Source organism: Lupinus angustifolius, chromosome LG04 (assembly GCF_001865875.1).
Source record: "Lupinus angustifolius cultivar Tanjil chromosome LG04, LupAngTanjil_v1.0, whole genome shotgun sequence".
In the NCBI taxonomy this organism is placed as follows: domain Eukaryota; kingdom Viridiplantae; phylum Streptophyta; class Magnoliopsida; order Fabales; family Fabaceae; genus Lupinus; species Lupinus angustifolius.
Genome location: NC_032012.1, coordinates 5697345 through 5716945, shown reverse-complemented (window position 1 = coordinate 5716945; position 19601 = coordinate 5697345). Strand labels below are relative to the sequence as shown.

At 32.6% G+C, this 19601-nt stretch overlaps 1 protein-coding gene across 1 annotated transcript; it reads right to left on the bottom strand.

The window, feature by feature from the left end:
- On the bottom strand, positions 16702-19179 carry LOC109345263 (glucan endo-1,3-beta-glucosidase 14-like). Its single transcript, XM_019584153.1, has 3 exons — positions 18909-19179; positions 17526-18637; positions 16702-17231 (listed from the first exon to the last, which is right to left on the bottom strand). The coding sequence occupies exons 1-3, from the start codon at positions 18970-18972 to the stop codon at positions 17163-17165; spliced, it is 1245 nt and encodes a 414-aa protein (XP_019439698.1). The 5' UTR covers positions 18973-19179; the 3' UTR covers positions 16702-17162.

Genomic DNA, 19601 nt, shown 5'->3' with positions numbered 1-19601 from the left:
ACGAAAATGTTTTCCATGTTTCAATGCTTTCTTATTCTTATGGAATAGTTTGAGAATATTTCATTCCCACATCTAAAAATTGTAACTTTCTATTTGTACCCATGTTTCATTCCTATGTTTTCTTTTTATTTGGATTTATATATTATATATGTAATGTGAAGCTACGTTATGATACTTGATTTTCGTTCTTTCATTCCTTGATTCCTCCTCCACTTCAGGTTAAAATAAGTAACTAAAAGATAGTTTCTATACTAAATACTAATTAATTAAGTAATTAAATAACATTTTGTTGTTCCGTAATTGTATTCAAGTATCATTTAGTGTAAATTTATTGTCCTTATTATAATACATTGAAAAGTATTAATATTTGTTTTCTCAATTATATAATTATATTGATAAATAAAATAATATTTTTAGAATATTTATATTCTGAAATCTATACAATCTATTTTGAGCAGAGGCGGATGATTATAGGGGCAGGTGGGGGCTGCTGCCCCCCCTGAATTTTTGCACATATGAACATATTTGTTATTCCATAAAATATGTCAATCCATATGATACTTGAAAAATACTTAATTATTAAACTTTTAAATTATAAAATACATTTTCTCAACCAATCATAACAAGTGACACATAGAATAATACATTTTTTTGAAACAACACGTACACTCACTTACCTACACCCAAACGTATTTTTATGAAGTAAATCATTGAAGCTCACATTCCTTTAATTTCTACCCTATTCTACCTTGATAAATAAATGTAGTCTAACTTGTTTGTCATTCTAAAATTTATACATAAATGGATCTAATTCTTTTACACATGTAGATGATGATGTTGCTTATAATATATGACTTCATTTGAGTTTGAAAATACTTTACACATAATGAAAGAGATTATGTATGTATTGATAATATATATCATAAAAATTCATTTAATATTAATAATATATGTATTTTTGTCCAACAATTATATGCTGTGGGTTTTAATGAGCAAGAGAGAAGATTAATTTAAGATGTCAATTTCAACATTTTATTCTTGGTGTTATTAAGTCATTCAAGTTTGAAAAACTCTCAACCATATGTTGTTAGTCATGTCTTGTTTTATCAAATTGTTCGTCTTATCTTAACTATTGTGGTTCGGTTAACATAAATATCATTTTCAACAATGAAAACAACCAAACAAAATTAGGTAGGAAAATAGAAGATGAATTTATTGCATACAACATAGTGATTAATATTGAAAAGGAAATAAATAATTTTTTTACCACATGTATAATTAATTAACATGTAATTAAATATTATTGCCTCTCTTAACATTTAAGTTAATCCACCTCTGATATTGAGGAATGTATATCATAAACAAAAATGGTTTTAAGTTATTATCATGAATGTTAATAAAGATTTCCAATAAATAAGTCAACCAAACATATATTTTAATATACCTATGAATGACATGGTAGTAATAGCATTCCTATAATGTGATTCCCAATATTATACAATTCTACCCTCAAACAACAGTCCCTAAGTTTTATTACCAAATAAAGGTACAAAAGAAGAAAAAGTAGGAAACTCAGAAACATTCGAGTAAGCCTGACTCGAATACGATTTTAAAATAGGTCGATTGATCCAGACTAAAAAGCTTAGATTCAATAGAAAATCCCTAATAAAATACCTAAGCCTTGTGTATATTCGTATTTTGGCTGGCCGACCCGACTACACCCACCCATTTTGAGAGGTCTACACAGTCCATATCAGTGACAGTCTAACCTTTCTCCCTGCTGACACTACTCCATATATTTCTAGATTTGCCTATGCTGCTTCTTCCCTCTTCCACCCGCAGATTCTTATATGTTTAATTTGTTTTTTATCTCATTCTTGGTTGATTCCTTCTTACTATCTTTTTTATTTTTAAATTTTTTCTAACGTTTGTATTTTCTCTAATAATAATGATAAAATAATATAAACTACTTACTTTTAGTTAGTAAATAATATTAATTAAATCACTCAATACCTCAAAAACATTTATCCTCTGATCAATAAGAATCAATAAAAGTTCCTTTTTAGGGTAAATAATTAATAACAATCGAAAATAATTAATATTAAATCTTTGTAATAATAATTAAAATCAAAAGTCATCTCTTAATCAAATATGAGCAATAAAACCCCATTCAACTAAATAAAAATCGTTTTTTTAGTAAATTACAATAAAGTCGGGTAAAAGATCGTGATGATTCAACAAGTAATAATGAGAAAAAATACTTGAAATAATAAGTAATACCGAATAAAAATATTCAATAAGTAATAATGAGAAAAAAGTAATAATTTAAAACAATAATAAGTAATACCGAATAAAAATAGTAATGGTAATAATAATGTTTTATTTAATAATAAATAATGTGTGCCAAATCAAATAAATATGGGTATTTTCTAAATTAACTCAAAAATATAAAAATAATAATCATAATAAGGATATAGGAAGAATAGTGAGTATTCACTTATTTTCATTAACTCAACATTTAAATGATCATGATATATATCTTATGTTCTTTTAAAACAATTGAACTACACTTAACAAATAAAACAATTTTCTACTACAAAAAACAGTTTTGATTTCTTGCATATAAAAATATGTATAAGCAAAGTAAACTATTGTTAGATGTAAAAATAACAATATATGATTTTAGTCCTTTAATAAATAATAATTAAATAATGAAAACAATAATTAAATAATACAAATAATAATAAGATAATAAATATTTATATAGTTTAGGATATAAAATATTTCATGCAATTAGTGAGAATATCGGTTTGATTTGGGAGAATGGAGTGTTAATATCCTCCTGATCCATAATCAACTATCAAACTTAAAAATTTAGTTTAATGACAATCGCATTCTAGAATTAGGCATAAATGACGCTTGATATGTTTTAGCCATTAAAACATAGTAGCAACATCAAATCATTTAGAAAATGTTATAATTTTTTTCTCTCTATCTTAAGTTGTGTAACCTATATTATCTAAAAAATCGGGTCGTGAAAATATGGGGCATGTCAACCATGAAATAGCATAACCTAATATTTTGCACAGTAATTCATATTTGAAGTAACTACTTATGTTTAATTTCATTTATGTCTAAGATCTAGATCGTACGGCCAATTAACATGAATTGTTTTATATTTTCCTGCTTTGCCTTGAATAAGGGACAAGCGTATAAATAACAGTTTCCCGTTCTTTAAATCGTGAAGAAGGATAGCAGATAATTAAGCTATAATTTTTCTGAGTTCATTTGTTTTAGGTTTTTCAGCTCTTATAAATACTACAGTTACAATGTTGATGAGGACACACAAATGTTCAAGGAGGCAAACCAATCAGTTACAAAACCACTTTTCAATCTTTTCATCTTTCTCATTCCCTCTCCTTCTCCACTCATGCGCTTTCTTTTGAAAGAGAAACACAAACATGACAGAAGCGGAGCAAGATGAATTGTTTTTCAGCCTTCAAATCCTTTGACAACTATATATCCGGGTAATCTACTTTCTTTTATGCGTTGAAGTATTAAAATTGAAATAAAATCAACAGTACATGAAATGGTGAAAACTTACCTTCCAAACTCAAAAAACAGAAACAGACTTGTAAATTTACCTTCCAAACCCAGAAACCAAAAACAATCTCTTTCTTACCCAAATGTTATCTCAACAAATCTGTAAACAACATGAAGAAGAGAGATGGTATAGAGGTATACACGACTCCCTTTAAGTATTGGCAGATGTGCTACGCACAACACGAAGCACCACTTCGGAAAACGAACGGTTGTTTCGTTTCTAACTAACAATAACAACATGAAACAAAGAGTTAAAGAAATGAAAAGGTTATGGTACGAAACAGGAGAAAAACAGGGAAAGAGGAAAGACTCTCATTTGAGGTATATTGATGAATCCAAAAGGACACGTGTTGTTTGGAAATGAGAGAAAGTTTTGGGAGGGAAAAAAATGAAATTACAGCCTGCTAGGTGTCCTAGGTGAATATGTTAGGACATTTCTTTTTATATAGTTAAATAGATAATATAAATTACAAAAACAACTCAATGGGAACCGCGTAAAAACTGCATAAATAATAATGTAAAAGTATAAAGATAAACAAATGAATAGCATCATGTACATTGATATAGTACTGGTTAAGCAGAAACTATTACCCATATAACAAAAAAATTCCTTCATATGCATGTATCATTGCCTCCTTGAATTATCACATGTCATATTCATAATGAAAGTTTTCCCATTCAAAGAATTCTACCACCTCTAATACACTTTAACAGACCAGACTTTAGGCCATAAAAAATACCTATTAAACTCAACAGACCGGTCTATTTAGTTATATTATGCATTATATTTATATTTATATAATTTTAATATAAGTAATATTATAATATATATGTAATTATAATATAAAAATGTATACAAAAATATAATTTAATTGTTAGGGTTAGAAAAGTGTAATTAAAAGTATGAGTATTAGCATATTTAAATTATACATAATGTCACATTTCAAGATTATATAGTATAACAGACCTTTAAACAGACTAACATGTCAGACTAGGCTTTTAAACATGCCAAACTTAGGTTTTGAAAAAAAAAATTAAACGGGCTAACAGGCTAGGCCCAGACTCCTATATTCTATATAAGCTGGGCCTATTTAAAACAAAGTCTGACATATTTCCACCCTTCATTGCAGCATATGGTTTGGCAGGGTTGCTGCAACAAGAAATCCGTTTTTTTCTTCAATTTGTGGGCTTGGCTTTCGCATGAAAATGATAAAATAGTGGGATGAATGGGTGTAGCAAATATAGATGCAACTAGTGTTACAGAATTACATATTGGGCTTGGCTTTCACATCAAAATGATAAAATAGTGGGATGAACGGGTGTAATGAATATAGATGCAACTAGTGTTACATAATTTACATTTTGGGCTAGGCTTTCACATCAAAATGATAAAATAGTGGGATGAATAGGGTGTAGCAAATATTGATGCAACTAGTGTTACACAATTGGGTAGCTATTTATCTAAGTTAATTTGGTTGAGAAAATATATTTTGATGTTTAGAGTCATAGTGAACCAATTCAATGTTGATTGAATAGATTTGTATATATCTATGGAGTCTAACACGTAAATTAATTTTTTTTAATAGAAATAAATAATGTTTCTTAAAATAGTCAACTTAACTTAATATTTGTATTTCAAAATTAAAATAATAAGATGCTATCATTTTAGCATTATGAATAGGAATATATATTCTTATATAATGTGAAAATTGAATTGTAGTAAATTTTGAGAGTGAGTTTATGCTTGTCATTACTAAAAAAGACTTAGACATTATAATTAGTGACTAGTCCTGATTGGGCTGTCAATCCTTGGAAATGTCTCACGGAATAGTATATTACTCTAGTTTCCTTCTTTTGTAATTTATTTGCATATTTAGTACACCTTCAATTTAATTACTTTTTGCCCATAAAAAATATAGTAACATGTGGTTGGATATCAGTAGGGGTGTCAAAATTATCTATAATCCAAAATTCATCTAAATTAAATCCATACAAATCCATCCGTTATAATGAATGGATTTAAATGGATATAATCTATTGGATAATGTTGATAATGGATGGATTCAAATCCATCCATTATATCCAATGAATATCTTTGAGTATATCCATTAGGATAGATACCCAATCCATTCAAAAAAATTAAATAAAAACAAGTTTTCCAATTAATTCAATATTAATATAAAAAATATCTCTCACATTTCTAAGCATAATCCCCCATGCATTACAAAAGTTGAAAATTGTAATTGTGATTTTAAAAAGTGATTATAAAAAAAGTATAAACGATTTCGGCCTTAATGCTTTACCCTAATATCTTAAAGCAAAGTATAAATATATCATTTTGGTTATTTACTAATGTGATAATATATAACAAAATAAAATATTTCAGGATAATGGACTATTGCATACAACTTATGGAAGTTCCAATTATTAGGGATGTAAGCGGTTCCGGTTTAAATCGTGAAGCTGAACCATAAAATGCGATTTGGTTCGGTTCCGCAGTTCGATTCAGTTTTTTTATTTGGAACCATTTAAGTTCAATTCGGTTCCCGGTTTTGTAAATTTTGAAACCGTTAGAACCGAACCAAACCACATATTAAAAAATAATTTTATTTTATATTTGGATGGTTAAGCTTTAAAGTTATGAGATAAAAATATGATTAAGAATTTATGACTATTAATACATATAGACTAAAAATAATTTAGTAAACAAACCTAAATATCTATTATCCATTCAGAAGATAGAAAGAAAACTAATCACTGATGAAATTAATTAAATAAAGAAATTAAGGAACTAAACTAAAATAAAGAAAGAACTTGAGGACATTACTAACGATGTGGAGTATTAGGTGTTATTCTTGGACTAAAGAATTGATACCAAATTTGTCATTCTTAAATTTTGTTGGACATTGAAGATTTTGTGGACTAAAATTTCAAGTTTGTAGTGAGTTGAGATGTTGAATTATTATTGTTTTACTAAAAAAATATTAAATCCTTTTATTATTGATGTGTTTAGTATTCATTTAGTTGACTCTATATTTTGCAAATTTTGTTCAACTATTTCTTAGAGGGTTTTTTTTTTTTAAAGTTGAAAAACCGCGGAACCGAATCGAACCATTAATGATCGGTTCAGTTCGATTCCTAAATAAAATTTGTGGTTAATCTAGTAGAACAAAACCATATCTTTGTGTTCGGTTCGGTCATTAAATTGTGTCAAAAACCGAACTGAACTTTTATACTCCTACCAATTATGTTGCACCATAGTTTTTTGCCAATAAGAGTGCTTATAAAAAAACTTCACAAATTCACCTTTTCAAAAGTGCTTATAAAAAAAAATGCATGTTAAAAGTGTTTTTTAAGAAAATTATTTTTTAAAAAGTGTTTTTTAAAAGTAATTTTTTTTTAAAAACACTTTTTAAAAATGTTATTTAAAATTGTTATTTAAAAATGCTTTATTAAATAATAATTTTTAATTTTTTTTCTTCAAATTGCTTTATTAAAAATATTTTGTTCAAATTAAAAAAAAAAGTAGGTTGGATATCCATCCATACAATCCATTAAAATGGATACATAGATAGAATGGATGGATTGCAATCCATTGAATATGAATGAATTGGATAATTTAAAAATGTGATGTAATGAATTTATATGGATTGATGGATAATTTTTTATCCATCCATTACAATTCAAATTCAAATCCATCCAATTGTCACCCCTAGTTATCAGGGTTAATTAGAGAATCAAACCAATCATGATGGGTTCAAAAAAAAAAAAAAGAACCAAGAAAATATGGTTGATGTTGGAATTCATTGTTGTTACAAAATCATGTTCCACCTAGAAGCTTGATAGTTAATTGGTCTATTTAAGAATTTTTAAAGTATAAAAAATAAAAAAGAAGAAAAATATGAAAAGTAATAAAAGTAAGCGTGACTTGCTGCTAATTGCACACACTGTACCAGCTGCAAAATGAGTATGACCAAATCCTTTCTCATGAGGAGTTATACTAATAAAAAATTTCGTGAGAAATGGGTGGAACTTGACAAATGACAACAAAATCATAAATTTTTTCTACACATACACAAGCTATCAGGAGTTGAAGACGCAACAAGATTAATAATCTATCTTCTTTCTAATGATTTTGACAAGACAATTTACTTATATGGTGTAGTTTGACCATAAAATTATCGTAGTAGTGCACATTTTGTATTAATTATAAAAGTAGTATAACTTTTTATAAATTGGCTACATGGTAATCGATTTTGGTGGGACCAAGAGAAATAAAAAAGAAAAAACGGCTATCATGTAGTCGATTTATAAAAAGTTACACTATTTTTATAATTAATACAAAAGATGCAGTACTAAGATAATTTTATGATTCAACAACATTACATGATATCCTTCAGGGACAATTTCCCATCCCCCGATGGCTCTGTTAGGGTTTAGGCAATTCCAACTTTTTGGGAACATCTAGTCATTCTTCTTTTCTCTAAAATGTCTAGTGAACACTTCATTCCATGATCTTTTATCGGTGGTAATCAGGAAGCTACTAATCATCCTCCTCATCCTCCTTCAAAATCCTTTGCTCAAGTGGTGAAGAACACCTATGATATACATGTTTCTCAACTTCCTCAACCATGTACAAAGGAGATGCAGTTGCCATAAAAATACCTGAGGAAGACTATCAAGCTGATCTCCAAAGATGAAAGAGCCATTTACATGGTAGAATCATTCTTTCGAAGGGTGGCACTCCCATTAAGTTTGCTGATATGAAATCTAAGCTCACTACTCTTTGGAGTATGATAGGGAAATGGAATATAATATCACTTGGGAAGGGTTTTTTCGTATTCTCCTTCTCCACTGTGGAAGACATGCGCTCTGTGTGTGCCATAGGCTCTTGGAGCCTAAAGCCTGGTCTACTTTGGCTTTTCTTATGGACACCAGACTTTAATCCAAGCCTGCAAAGAATGTCTCACTGCCAAAGTTGGCCTAATATTGTTGGTTTGCCTCAAGAGTATTGGAGTCCAAGGATTATTTTCTCAATAGTAGGTGGTATTGGTACCCCTATTTCGTTGGATGAAGCAACAAACAACAGAACTTTTGGTCACTTTGCGAAAGTTCTTGTTGATATCAATCTAAAAGCCAACCTTCCAGATCAGATATTGGTGGAGAGGGAGGGCTTTGCTTTCTTTGTGAACATAGAATATGATAACCTCCCCGATTTCTGTTTTGGGTGTCAAGCCATAGGTCACTTAGCTTCTAACTGTAGGAAGTCAGCTAAAAGAAAATCTGTAGTGGACCAAAAACCAGCTAGGACTCCAAAGGTAGTGGAAAAGGTCACTTCTAATATAAAAGAACCTGAACTGTTCATCAACTTAAACTTAGATATTACAGAGGAAGCTCACCTTGACAAAATGGACAAAGTCAGGCCTCCTATCCAAGCTGAATGAATAAATGATTCATCTGATGAGGAGGTTAGTTGCACAAGAGTGGAAGACGCTCTGGAGGAATTACCAGATGAAGCAAATCAGTTTGAGAAGGATCATGTCACAATACAACCATTGGAGGATATGGAAAATCAGAATGCTGTTAAGGATATGAGAATTATGGGTAAACTGTGGGCTAATGACACATGGGATGAGGTTGAGGAAGAAGTGGAGGAAGAGGGTGCCTTCACTGATGTTTTAACCAAGTCACAAAAAAGAAAGCAAAAAAGGAAAAGTAGTCAAGGGAATGTGCATTATACCCGAAGGGGTGGCTATCTAATCTCAACTCAATGAAGGTCCTCTAATGAAATGGTAGAGGTATTGACAACCTAAACACTAGGTTGATGCTTAAGAATATGGTTCATGCTAACAAGCCTAATATGGTTTTCATAGCTGAGCCTAAAATAGTTTTGCAGGAAATTAGTCATACCTTATGGGAGGAATTAAATCTAAAAGTGTTCACAGTGAATTGTAGGAATACTTTGATTCCAAGCATTTGGGGATTGTGTAGTAAAAACCTTGTTCCTACTATGCTCTCCTCAGCAGATCAACAAATCTCTATTGCTGTCTCCATTTAGAACAAAACCTTCTTCCTTTGTGCAATGTATGCAAACACTAGTTATATAGCTAGAAGGCTCCCTTGGTCTGAAATCACAAACTTAATGGAGGTTCATGTTGGCTCATGGCGTTGTATAGGGGATTTTAATGTAATTCTTGGGTCTAATGAGTACAGGGGATCTAGAATTCCCTCAGAGGATTTTAAAACCTTTTCTAATAATGTTGGACTTATACACCTAACCACTAGAGGTGCTGAGTTTACTTGGTCTAACAAGATAAGAGGTCCTGCTCTAACTGAAAAGAGGCTGGACATGGCTATCTGTAATGAGGAGTGGTTTTCAAATTGGCACCAGGTCTCTTGTTGTACTCTTCCCAAAATCTCTTCTGATCATCATCCAATTCTACTTTGCTCTAACATTTCTGATCATACCAGAATATCATCTTTCAGATTCCACAAAATGTGGTTGAAGCATCCTGATTGCATTAGGGTCACTGAGGAATCTTGGAGAGTTAGGGTGTATGGTTGTCCAATGTTCATATTTCCATCTAAGCTCAAAAGGCTCAAAACTGTACTCAAAGTTTGGAATGTGAATATGTTTGGCAATGTTCATCAAAAGGTGCAAGAGGCATTGAATGAGGTTCAAATAATTCAGAATTGCATCAATGAGCTTGGTCAGGACAATGACTATTTGGATCAACAAGTAATGGCCCAAAGAAGTCTTGTCATTGCTCTAAATATGGAAGAGGAATTTTGGAAGGAGAAAGCTAGAGTGAATTGTCACATTAATGATGACAGGAACACAAGCTTCTTTCATAGAGTGACCAAAATCAGACAGGTATCCAAATCCATGAATCTCTTAAAGGTTGGCGAGGAGGTGATCACTGATCAGGAGGAAATTGCTCATCATGCTCTATATTATTTTACTGAGTTATTTGGCTCTCTAAATGTCACTGCTAATAATTCCCTCATTAGTGAGGTTATCCTTTGCCTAGTAACTGAGGCAGAGAACCATTCTCTGACCTGTGTGCCATCTACAGAGGAAATCAAGGATGCTGTGTTCTCAATGAATGGGGATGGTGCTCCTGGTCCAGATGGATTTGGTGGTTGTTTTTATCAAACTTACTGGGATATAGTTGGTAAGGATGTATGTAACTTAGTCAATCAATTCTTCAATTCTGGTTGGATCCTTCCAAACATGAACTCCAATAGTGTGGTTTTAATCCTTAATGAATCTAATGCTACGAAGATTGAGGATTATAGGCCTATTACCTTGGCCAACTTCCAGTTCAAAATAATCACAAAGGTTATTGCTGTTAGACTTGCTTCCATAGCTGGTAGAATTGTTTCTCCTCAACAAATAGGCTTTATCAAGGGCAGATCTATCCAAGATTGCATTTGCATAGCCTCTGAGGCCATCAATATGCTAGAGCACAAAATGTTTGGTGGAAACATGGCCATCAAGCTTGACATAAGGAAAGCTTTTGATACACTTGACTGAAATTTTATGTTGGACACTTTAAAAGCTTTTGGTTTCAATATGAGATTCATCACCTAGATAAACACAATACTCCACTCTGCAAAGCTCTCAATAAACATCAATGGTAAGAACATATGATTCTTTAACTGCAAAAGAGGGGTCAGACAAGGGGATCCGTTATCTCCCCTTCTTTTCTGTTTGGTTGAAGAGGTTCTTAGCAGAGGAATTACAAAACTCTTAGAGGCTGGAAAGATCAAACCTATTGCTGGTCCTAGGAACTTACTCACTCCTTCACATGTTCTATATGCAAATGATGTGTTAATCTTTTGTAGAGGTATTAAAAGAGATTTGATAGCTCTCAAACACCTAATCATTGACTATGCTCAAGTTTCTGTTCAGAGCATGAATACCAACAAATGCAAGTTCTACATAGCCAATGCTTCTGCTATGAAAATAGCAAACTTGGCATCATATCTAGGCTTCAATGTGGGTAGTCTCCCTGTCAAATACCTGGGTGTCCCTCTTTTTAAAGGGAAGCCTATGAAGAGCCATCTGCATGGTATTGCTGATAGAATAATCACTAAGCTAGATAAGTGGAAGGGTTCAACATTATTAATAATGGATAGGGTTGAGCTTGTCAAATCAGTAATAGAGGGCATGCTGATATATAGCTTTGACATATATAACTGGCCTTCTCAGTTGTTAAAGCACTTGGATTCTTGCATCATGAATTTTATTTGGTCAGGGGATGTCAAGGTAAAGAAGTTGGTCACAATTACTTGGTCCAAAATCTATTCTAATACTAAAGCAGGGGGCTATGATTGAGGTCCCTAAATACTATAAACTAGACTGCTATGCTTAAGCTAGCCTGGGACACGCTCTCATCTGATCAAGAGTGGGCAACTTTCTTCAGGAAAAGATTTGGCAATCCTAAAAATACTATAAGTCCTCAATCTGGCCAGGTATTAAAGCCAATATGCAGCTTGCAATATCCAACTCCATGTGGCTAATATGGGATGGTAGGGATATCAACTTTTGGACAGACAACTGGTTGGGGAGAACCCTAGTTGATTTGCTCAATATCTCACCTGAATTACACTCTAGTATGCTGGCTTCAGTAGCTGATTTCACTACAAACTTCAACTGGATAATTCCTCAGGAGTTAGCTAATATGTTTCCATCAATTGCCCTATAAATTTCGCATATGTACATCTCCAACAACAAAGACAACTTGGTGTGGCAACAATCTAATGATGGTAAGCTAAGCCTCAAGGAGGCTTTTAACAGTATCAAGCCTACTACTCAAGATCTGAATTGGTGTAAACAAATCTGGTCTACCTACATTCCCCCTTCCAAGTCCTTTACAACTTGGAGATTGATTATGGATAGACTTCCTACAGATGAAAAACTGAAGGCTAGAGGCTATTCAATGGCTTCTAGATGCAATCTTTGCAAGAAAAGTGAGGAAAATTCTGAACACCTATTTCTCCTATGTCCTTTTGCTAAGGATATTTGGAATTGGATAAGCTGCACATTTGCTTTTCCTATCAATTCATCCTCCATCTATTACATCCTTAACAACAATCTGAATGGAAGTATCCAACTTAAAGATGTGTTCACATCTGCCATCATACATTCCATATACACTATTTGGCAATGCAGAAACAAGAGTAGATTTGAAGACAAAAACATTCTTCTTAGCCAAGCAATCATCAAGATCAAAGTAGCAACTTCTTTATCTAGAAACTCAACAAATTCCTTTGCCAACTCTTCTATTCATGACTTCTCAATCCTGAGAAGTCTTCACGTTTCAATTAATTTCAGGAAAGCTCCTGGCATTAAGGAAATGATATGGTATCCTCCTCCTATGGGCAGAATAAAGATAAATTCTGATGGTGCTGCTCATGGTGCATCGGGTCTAGCTGGAGGTGGAGCAATATTCAGGGATCATAATGGCTACTTCTTGGGTGGTTTCTCTGATTTTTTTGAGTCTCAACATGCTCTCTTTGCAGAATTAAATGCTACTTTGATGGCAATTTACTTTGCTAATCAAAAGGGATGAAATTATATTTGGTTGGAGTGTGACTCTCTATTGGTAACTCAAATGTTTAATGGTTTAATCAACATCCCCTAGAAGCTCATGAACAAATGGCCATTATGCAAAGCTTTGATGGAGTCCATGGATTGCTGGATCACACACATTCATAGGGAAGGCAATGCTTGTGTGGATAGACTTACAAATTTTGGAATTCGGTCTAGATCGTTTACTTGGTGGAATGAAATCCCTACTATCATAGTAGAGGATTTTAATAGAAATAGATTAAGATTGCCTAACTATAGATTCTCTAACTAACTTTGTCTTGTATTGATGTTCCTATTTTAATATATGTGGGGTTCTTACCCTTTGATTAAAAAAAAAAACTAAGATAATTTTATGGTTAAACTACACAATACGACTAAATTGTCTCATTTGACGTGTTCGACCATGATATTCTTTCTGAAGAAGCTAATAAATGTTTCAAAACTGTGTTGACTAACAACTGTAACAATGTAAATGGCGAGTTTCATACACCCAACTTTGCCACTGTTAGAGATGCTGATGTTGTCTATCGTTCTCAAACTATTTCCAAATAGGAGGTATGGTTTGCTCTTAATTCTTTTAACTCTTTTAAAACATCTGGTCGTAATGGCTTCCAAGTCATTTTCTTTAAGCAGTTTTGGCACATCATTGGTGACAATGTGTATGCACCTATTAGAGATGCATTAACTTTTGGAGAATTTGACGCCAGCATTAATGAGACACTTATTGCCTTGATCCCCAAGATTGATTGTCGAAGCACTTTAATGATTTTAGACCGATCAACTAATGCAATGTCATCTACAAGTTGATCACTGAAGTTCTGGTTTATAGACTAAGGCTTATCCTTTTTGAGTTAATTGACCCCCTTCAAAGAAGCTTCCTCTTGGGTCATGACATTGCTGATAATGACATCATTTTGCAGGAGATCATTCACTACATGAATAAATCTAAGAAGAAAATGGTCCTTCCAAAAATTGTCTGTAGAAATTACTGAAGAGGTTCATAAGAAGAGGTGGCTTCCAATTAAAATACCCTCAAATGGTCCTTCTATCTTCACCTTCTGTTTCCCGATGATGCTCTCTTGTTTATTAAAGCAAAAATATCTCATGCCCATCTTATTACACAAGTTTTTGAGGAAGAGGGAAAAGGACAAACTCAGTTCCATCTCTTCAATATGATTCACATCCAGCATTGGAAATTATTTGGGACTCACAATCATCCATGGTCGACCCAAGAAGGAAGACTACCATTTCATCATTGAAAATTTGCTGAATAGGTTGGCCTATTGGAAAGTTTATCTTCTAAATAAGCCAGAGAGATTAACGCTTACAAAATTTGTCACATGTTCCATTCCTACTTATTATTAGTTGGTTGTCTCAGTCTGTGTGCAACAAAATTGACGCAACAGTAAGAGACTTTATCTAAGCATCTTCGGCTCAGAGGATTACCCATTATGTTAGCTGGGATAAAATTACCAGGAAAAACCTTGTGGCAGTTTAGGGGTTCGAATAGCTAGACATAGTAACACCTCTATTTTAGGGAAACTTTCTTGAAGTCTTTTTCACCACCATGATAAACTTTAGATATATTCACTTTAGCACAATTTTTGATGACATAAAATGACAAGGATCGTGTATTTGGGCCACCCATATTCTTAAAAATAGCTAATGCATTCGCATCGGAAAGGAGAACTCTTCTTTTGGCACTCTTAGGCTTCAAGGTGTTTAGTGTTTACCCATGCAATATGGTTCATTTTGTGAATATTCTAGACAATGATTAAAGATGTTTTTGCAAAACAATAATTGGGATCTCAATGTTTTAAACTAAAAAAATAGTAGAAAGCTAAAATCCAGCACTAAATATTCACTTGCGAGTTTAGTAAACATTCAGGAAATAATTACATCTTACTAATCCTAAACCAACCGACTTAATTAGGAAATGTTATATACTAAAATAAATTGATCTACAATTCTTCCTAATCAATTTTTCTATGTGGCGTGTCAACAATATATCATGGAGTAGCACTTCACATGCTGAAGTTATGCCATAAACCCCTACTTTGGGATACGTGTTATTATATATACATTAAATCACTGAAGGACAAAATGTTGCCATGTTGTTTCTTCAAAGCAGTATGTTCAACAAAATATTTTGATAACACAAATATTGTTGGTGGCAATGTGGGATTCATTTGAGATTTGCCCTTCTATTTTATGATACCCACAAAGAAAAGAAAAATTGTTAATTAGGGAGTCAGCTTCAGAATTTGAGGGATTCACGTGCACCACGTTAGATATGTCCAAGATCAGACCAATCCTCATCAATTTCATTATGTTGAGGTTTGGTTGTCCTCTTTTTTAGAATGAAGAAAAATAGAAGGACCAAAATTATAATGTTATCAATAAATAAATAAATTAGAGAGAATGTTAATCAGTATGCAAAGAGAGACATTTTATATGAATTTTGTATTAAAAATTCCATTAAAATAAGAAGAAAACGAGGTGATTTTAATACCAAGTTTATTATTGTTTCTTTATCTATATCCTTTACATGATCCATAAACTATTCATAAAGACACCTTTTGGAAAAGTGGCGGTAATGACATAATGCTGACGGTTATTAGGCCAAGAGAATAAAACAGGACCGCCCCATTGTCCTCCTCAGGATAATAAAAAAAAACCAAACACAGCCTTAACTTTATACACTTTATTTAAGTTTTCAGTGTAACATAATTTATTGAACTTTATACTCTCGCATATTCGGATGTCAAAAGGTGCAAAAGAGAGAAGAAATGATAATCTTAGGACCTGTATTATAATTTTTAAATATACACCCTTTCAGAATGCACCCGACAAAAATTTCATGTCCATAACATAATTTGTATACTCAAATTGGAAAATAGATAGCTCTTCTTAACAACCAAGGTGATGCATTTGGCAGAGAAGCCTAACCTCAGTAACCTGTCCTCAAAGCAGTAACTCCATTTTCCTCTTTAGATGAATGAAATTAGTAACTAAAAGGTTTTTACTATTGTTTATACTAAAGTCTATAACCAAAATTTTCCTAGTAATTGTTAGGAATTCCAATTACATAGTCATTATTATATGGAGAGCTTAATCTAGTTACTATTTTCAGCATGAAATTATGTGACCTAACATCTTTTATATTCTCGATATATTATCCATCATTTATATATTAAAATTTACCAAAGTTTAAAATTTGTATATAATGAATGATGCATTGAACCATTATACAAACTTTATTACCCTCCAAACTCATTAAATTTAAATAAAAACTGATGTTTCAAATCAGAAGTTCTTTTGGGAGTAAATACCAAACTAAAGTTGTTAATATGTCTACCTTTAACTCTTAAAAATGTTGATAATTCAAATGTCATTTGCAAAGGGGTGAAATCAAATAGTGTACCAAAAAAGAACATAATCAAATATGCAAAATGTGAGATAGAAATAAAAGTCATAAACTTAACTTTACATACTGAAGCAACATACAAGATATGTATTTGTTATTTGATAATTAAAAACTTAAAAGTAGAATTTATTCTTTTGCAACATCTTGCATTGAAAGAATGAGGTTGGCTTTTGTCCCTTATCTACCTAAAATAAATCAATTTCACGTCACCATCACATGCTTGTTCCTGTAGTGTAACTAATGGTGGGGTAATTGGATTTAAGTACAGCCACTTGATGATGAACATGTTGGGTAATCTTCCATTCTTCTCATTGAATTATTACTTACTTTTTAAGCCGTATTGCTGATTTTGTTGCCCAATCGTTTGGATAGTGGGTTGGTCCTATTTTTTGCAAAATAGGGTACCTTTAAGAGAGTGAAGTGCCTTTGCTTAGGGGCTGAGCTCCTTTTATCCACTTGAAAGAAGTATATATAATCCCAAGTTCCAACTTTACCTAGTGTGTACACATGAATTCCTATGGAATGTAATACTCTTCACACTAAGGTTAAAATCAGAAAATGCACAATCCAGAAGACCAAGCTTTGATACTCCTTTGGTGCTACCTGTTCCACAGTAAAAAAATAGATGGATATAAAGAACAAAAAATGACCTAAAGAATATAATTAAATTTACATCAGCCAAAATTTAATAATTACCTATATAAAAGAAAAAGATAGAATACTTGAAAATATTTTAATGACATGTATGGTTAGTTGATTACAATTGTATCAATCATTAATTACACACATGCCCTTCAAATTGCATACATGTTCTACTCCCATCATATAATATAAGTTCTGCCGTAAACTAAACAAACGTTATGATGGAAAAGAATAATATAACATTTAAGGTTTTACCTTTGTCTTGGTGGAAGAGGAGGTAACGAAAAATGAAGCTGAGGAAGTTGATGTTGATGTTGACGTTGAAGTTTGTGTTGAAGTTGAAGTTGGTGTTGAAGTTGATTTTGGTATGGTTGAAACAAATAATCCTACATTATAAGTCATGGATTCATTAGGTTGAAAGAGGCCATAGTTCCTTTCTGATGTTGGTCCGGGTTTCATATCTTCATTGAACAATGCAAACAAGTACACTTCCAATCTCATTCTAGGAGTCAAAGGTGTCCCTTCATTTGCCATTTGCTTTCTAATCAAATTCCTGTTATAAGTTGCAGCATTCTGTGGTGAGGCACCAACCTCATTAGGGTCACCTTTTGAAGGCCAACCAGTCTCAGAGACCCTAACCTCTATATTTCTAAATCCCATTTTAGCAATGGCAAAATAAACAGCATCGACCATCGCATAAAGCATATTATCATAGTGTAACTTGGTATAAGGGTCAACCATTCCTGCATTAGGATTATTACCTAGCACATAGTCCAAAGGAATGGTACTTGGATCATCCTCATAAGCAAAATAAGGGTATGCATTGATCCAAAAGGGGGTCCTAGTGGTTGACAAGAAGTTCAAAAACTGGAACATGATCCCATTTATCTCACTTTTGAAGCTACCAGCTGAAGGAGGATAAGAATTCTGAAGCACTGCTAAGGAGCTAGGTGTTGAAACTTGGATGTTTGAGTATCCTAACCTAGATAGTGCATTATGAATGTTCACCACTGCTGGCACAAGGTGCTGAAGAAGAGTGTCATCATCATCAGTGAAGACCTCATTCCCTACTTGAATACCTGTTATCTTTGTCTCAGGTAGGTAGGGTATGATGTGGCTGCTTACCCATTGAAGTGCTTGTTGTGGATCATCTAACTGGCTTAGTACCTCGTTTTCAACAGTCACAATTATTTCAATGTTTGAATTAGCAAAAGAACTCAGAATCTGTGGGTTGGTGTCATAGATTCTTGTTTTTGTGAGCCTAAGGGTGCTCAAAAGTTCGAGTACTTTATCTGGTTCTGGCAAATTGTTAGCAACTTGACCATAGTTGATTCCAAGAGATTCAACGTGTGGAATAATTCCAATATCTGTGATTGCACAATAAATTAAATGTATTAATACTAATCAATATTATTGGAGTTATTAGTGATGAATGTTTTTTCATGTACACCTTGAACAACACTTTTGATGACACCTTTCAGGTTTATAATACAAGGTGTCGCCAAAAGTGTCACTTCGAATATACATATAACTATAGTTTTATCACTAAAGAAAGAAAATGCTCTATATGGTATGCAAAATGAAAAGCCAAAAATAAAAAAGCTTAGAGAAGAAAGCAAAACAGAACAAGAAGAGCACCTGAAGAGAGAAAAAGTGCAAGAAAAACATAGGTGATAGTCATTGCTGAGATGAATGTTACCATAGTGACCAAGGAAGAAAGTTAGAGATTGTAGAATTCCAAAGTGGCTTAGATGAAGGATAGATATAATGCTAAACCATGCAATGAAATTCGTTTCTTTTCTTGTTTGAATATTTTGGAGGCTGAGAAGGAAAAGAGGTAAATGAGAGGATTTGTGTTTGGTTTATTAAGGGTCTTAGCTTTCCTTAGAAGTATTGTATTGTCTTAGCTTATCACCCCTCAAGGCCTTCTCATATTGGCTTAGTTTGCCTTATATAGATATATTCTTAACACACTATTCTTTTGGACTGGGTTGTCTCTTTCCAACCCATGTCAACTTCCAATGTTGCTTTTGACTTGAATACCCTTTACCTTACTTAAGCCACTTTCTTCAAACAAAAGCAAAGAGAAATCCCACTAGTTGGTTAAATATTAGGGCAAGTCATTGCAGGATCCCAAAAATTGAGGTAAGGTGAAATTTAGTCCAAGTTAATGATGAGAGATTCCATATATTAAAACTAATTTATCTATATATACTTGTTTATTACACCACTTAGAGTGGTTACTGAGGAGCCGTGTAGATATAGTGCTTTTGTGTGAAAAGGCAAATAGGGTCTGCTGGATCTGAACCTTTTTGACTTGGAGATGCCTTG

Coding starts and splice junctions, on each gene's coding strand:
- LOC109345263 (XM_019584153.1), bottom strand. CDS start 18,972: ATGGTAACATTCATCTCAGCAATGACTATCACCTATGTTTTTCTTGCA. Junction 18,638..18,908: donor TGCACTTTTTCTCTCTTCAG/GTGCTCTTCTTG, acceptor GTGCAATCACAG/ATATTGGAATTATTCCACAC. Junction 17,232..17,525: donor CCTCTTCCACCAAGACAAAG/GTAAAACCTTAA, acceptor ACTGTGGAACAG/GTAGCACCAAAGGAGTATCA.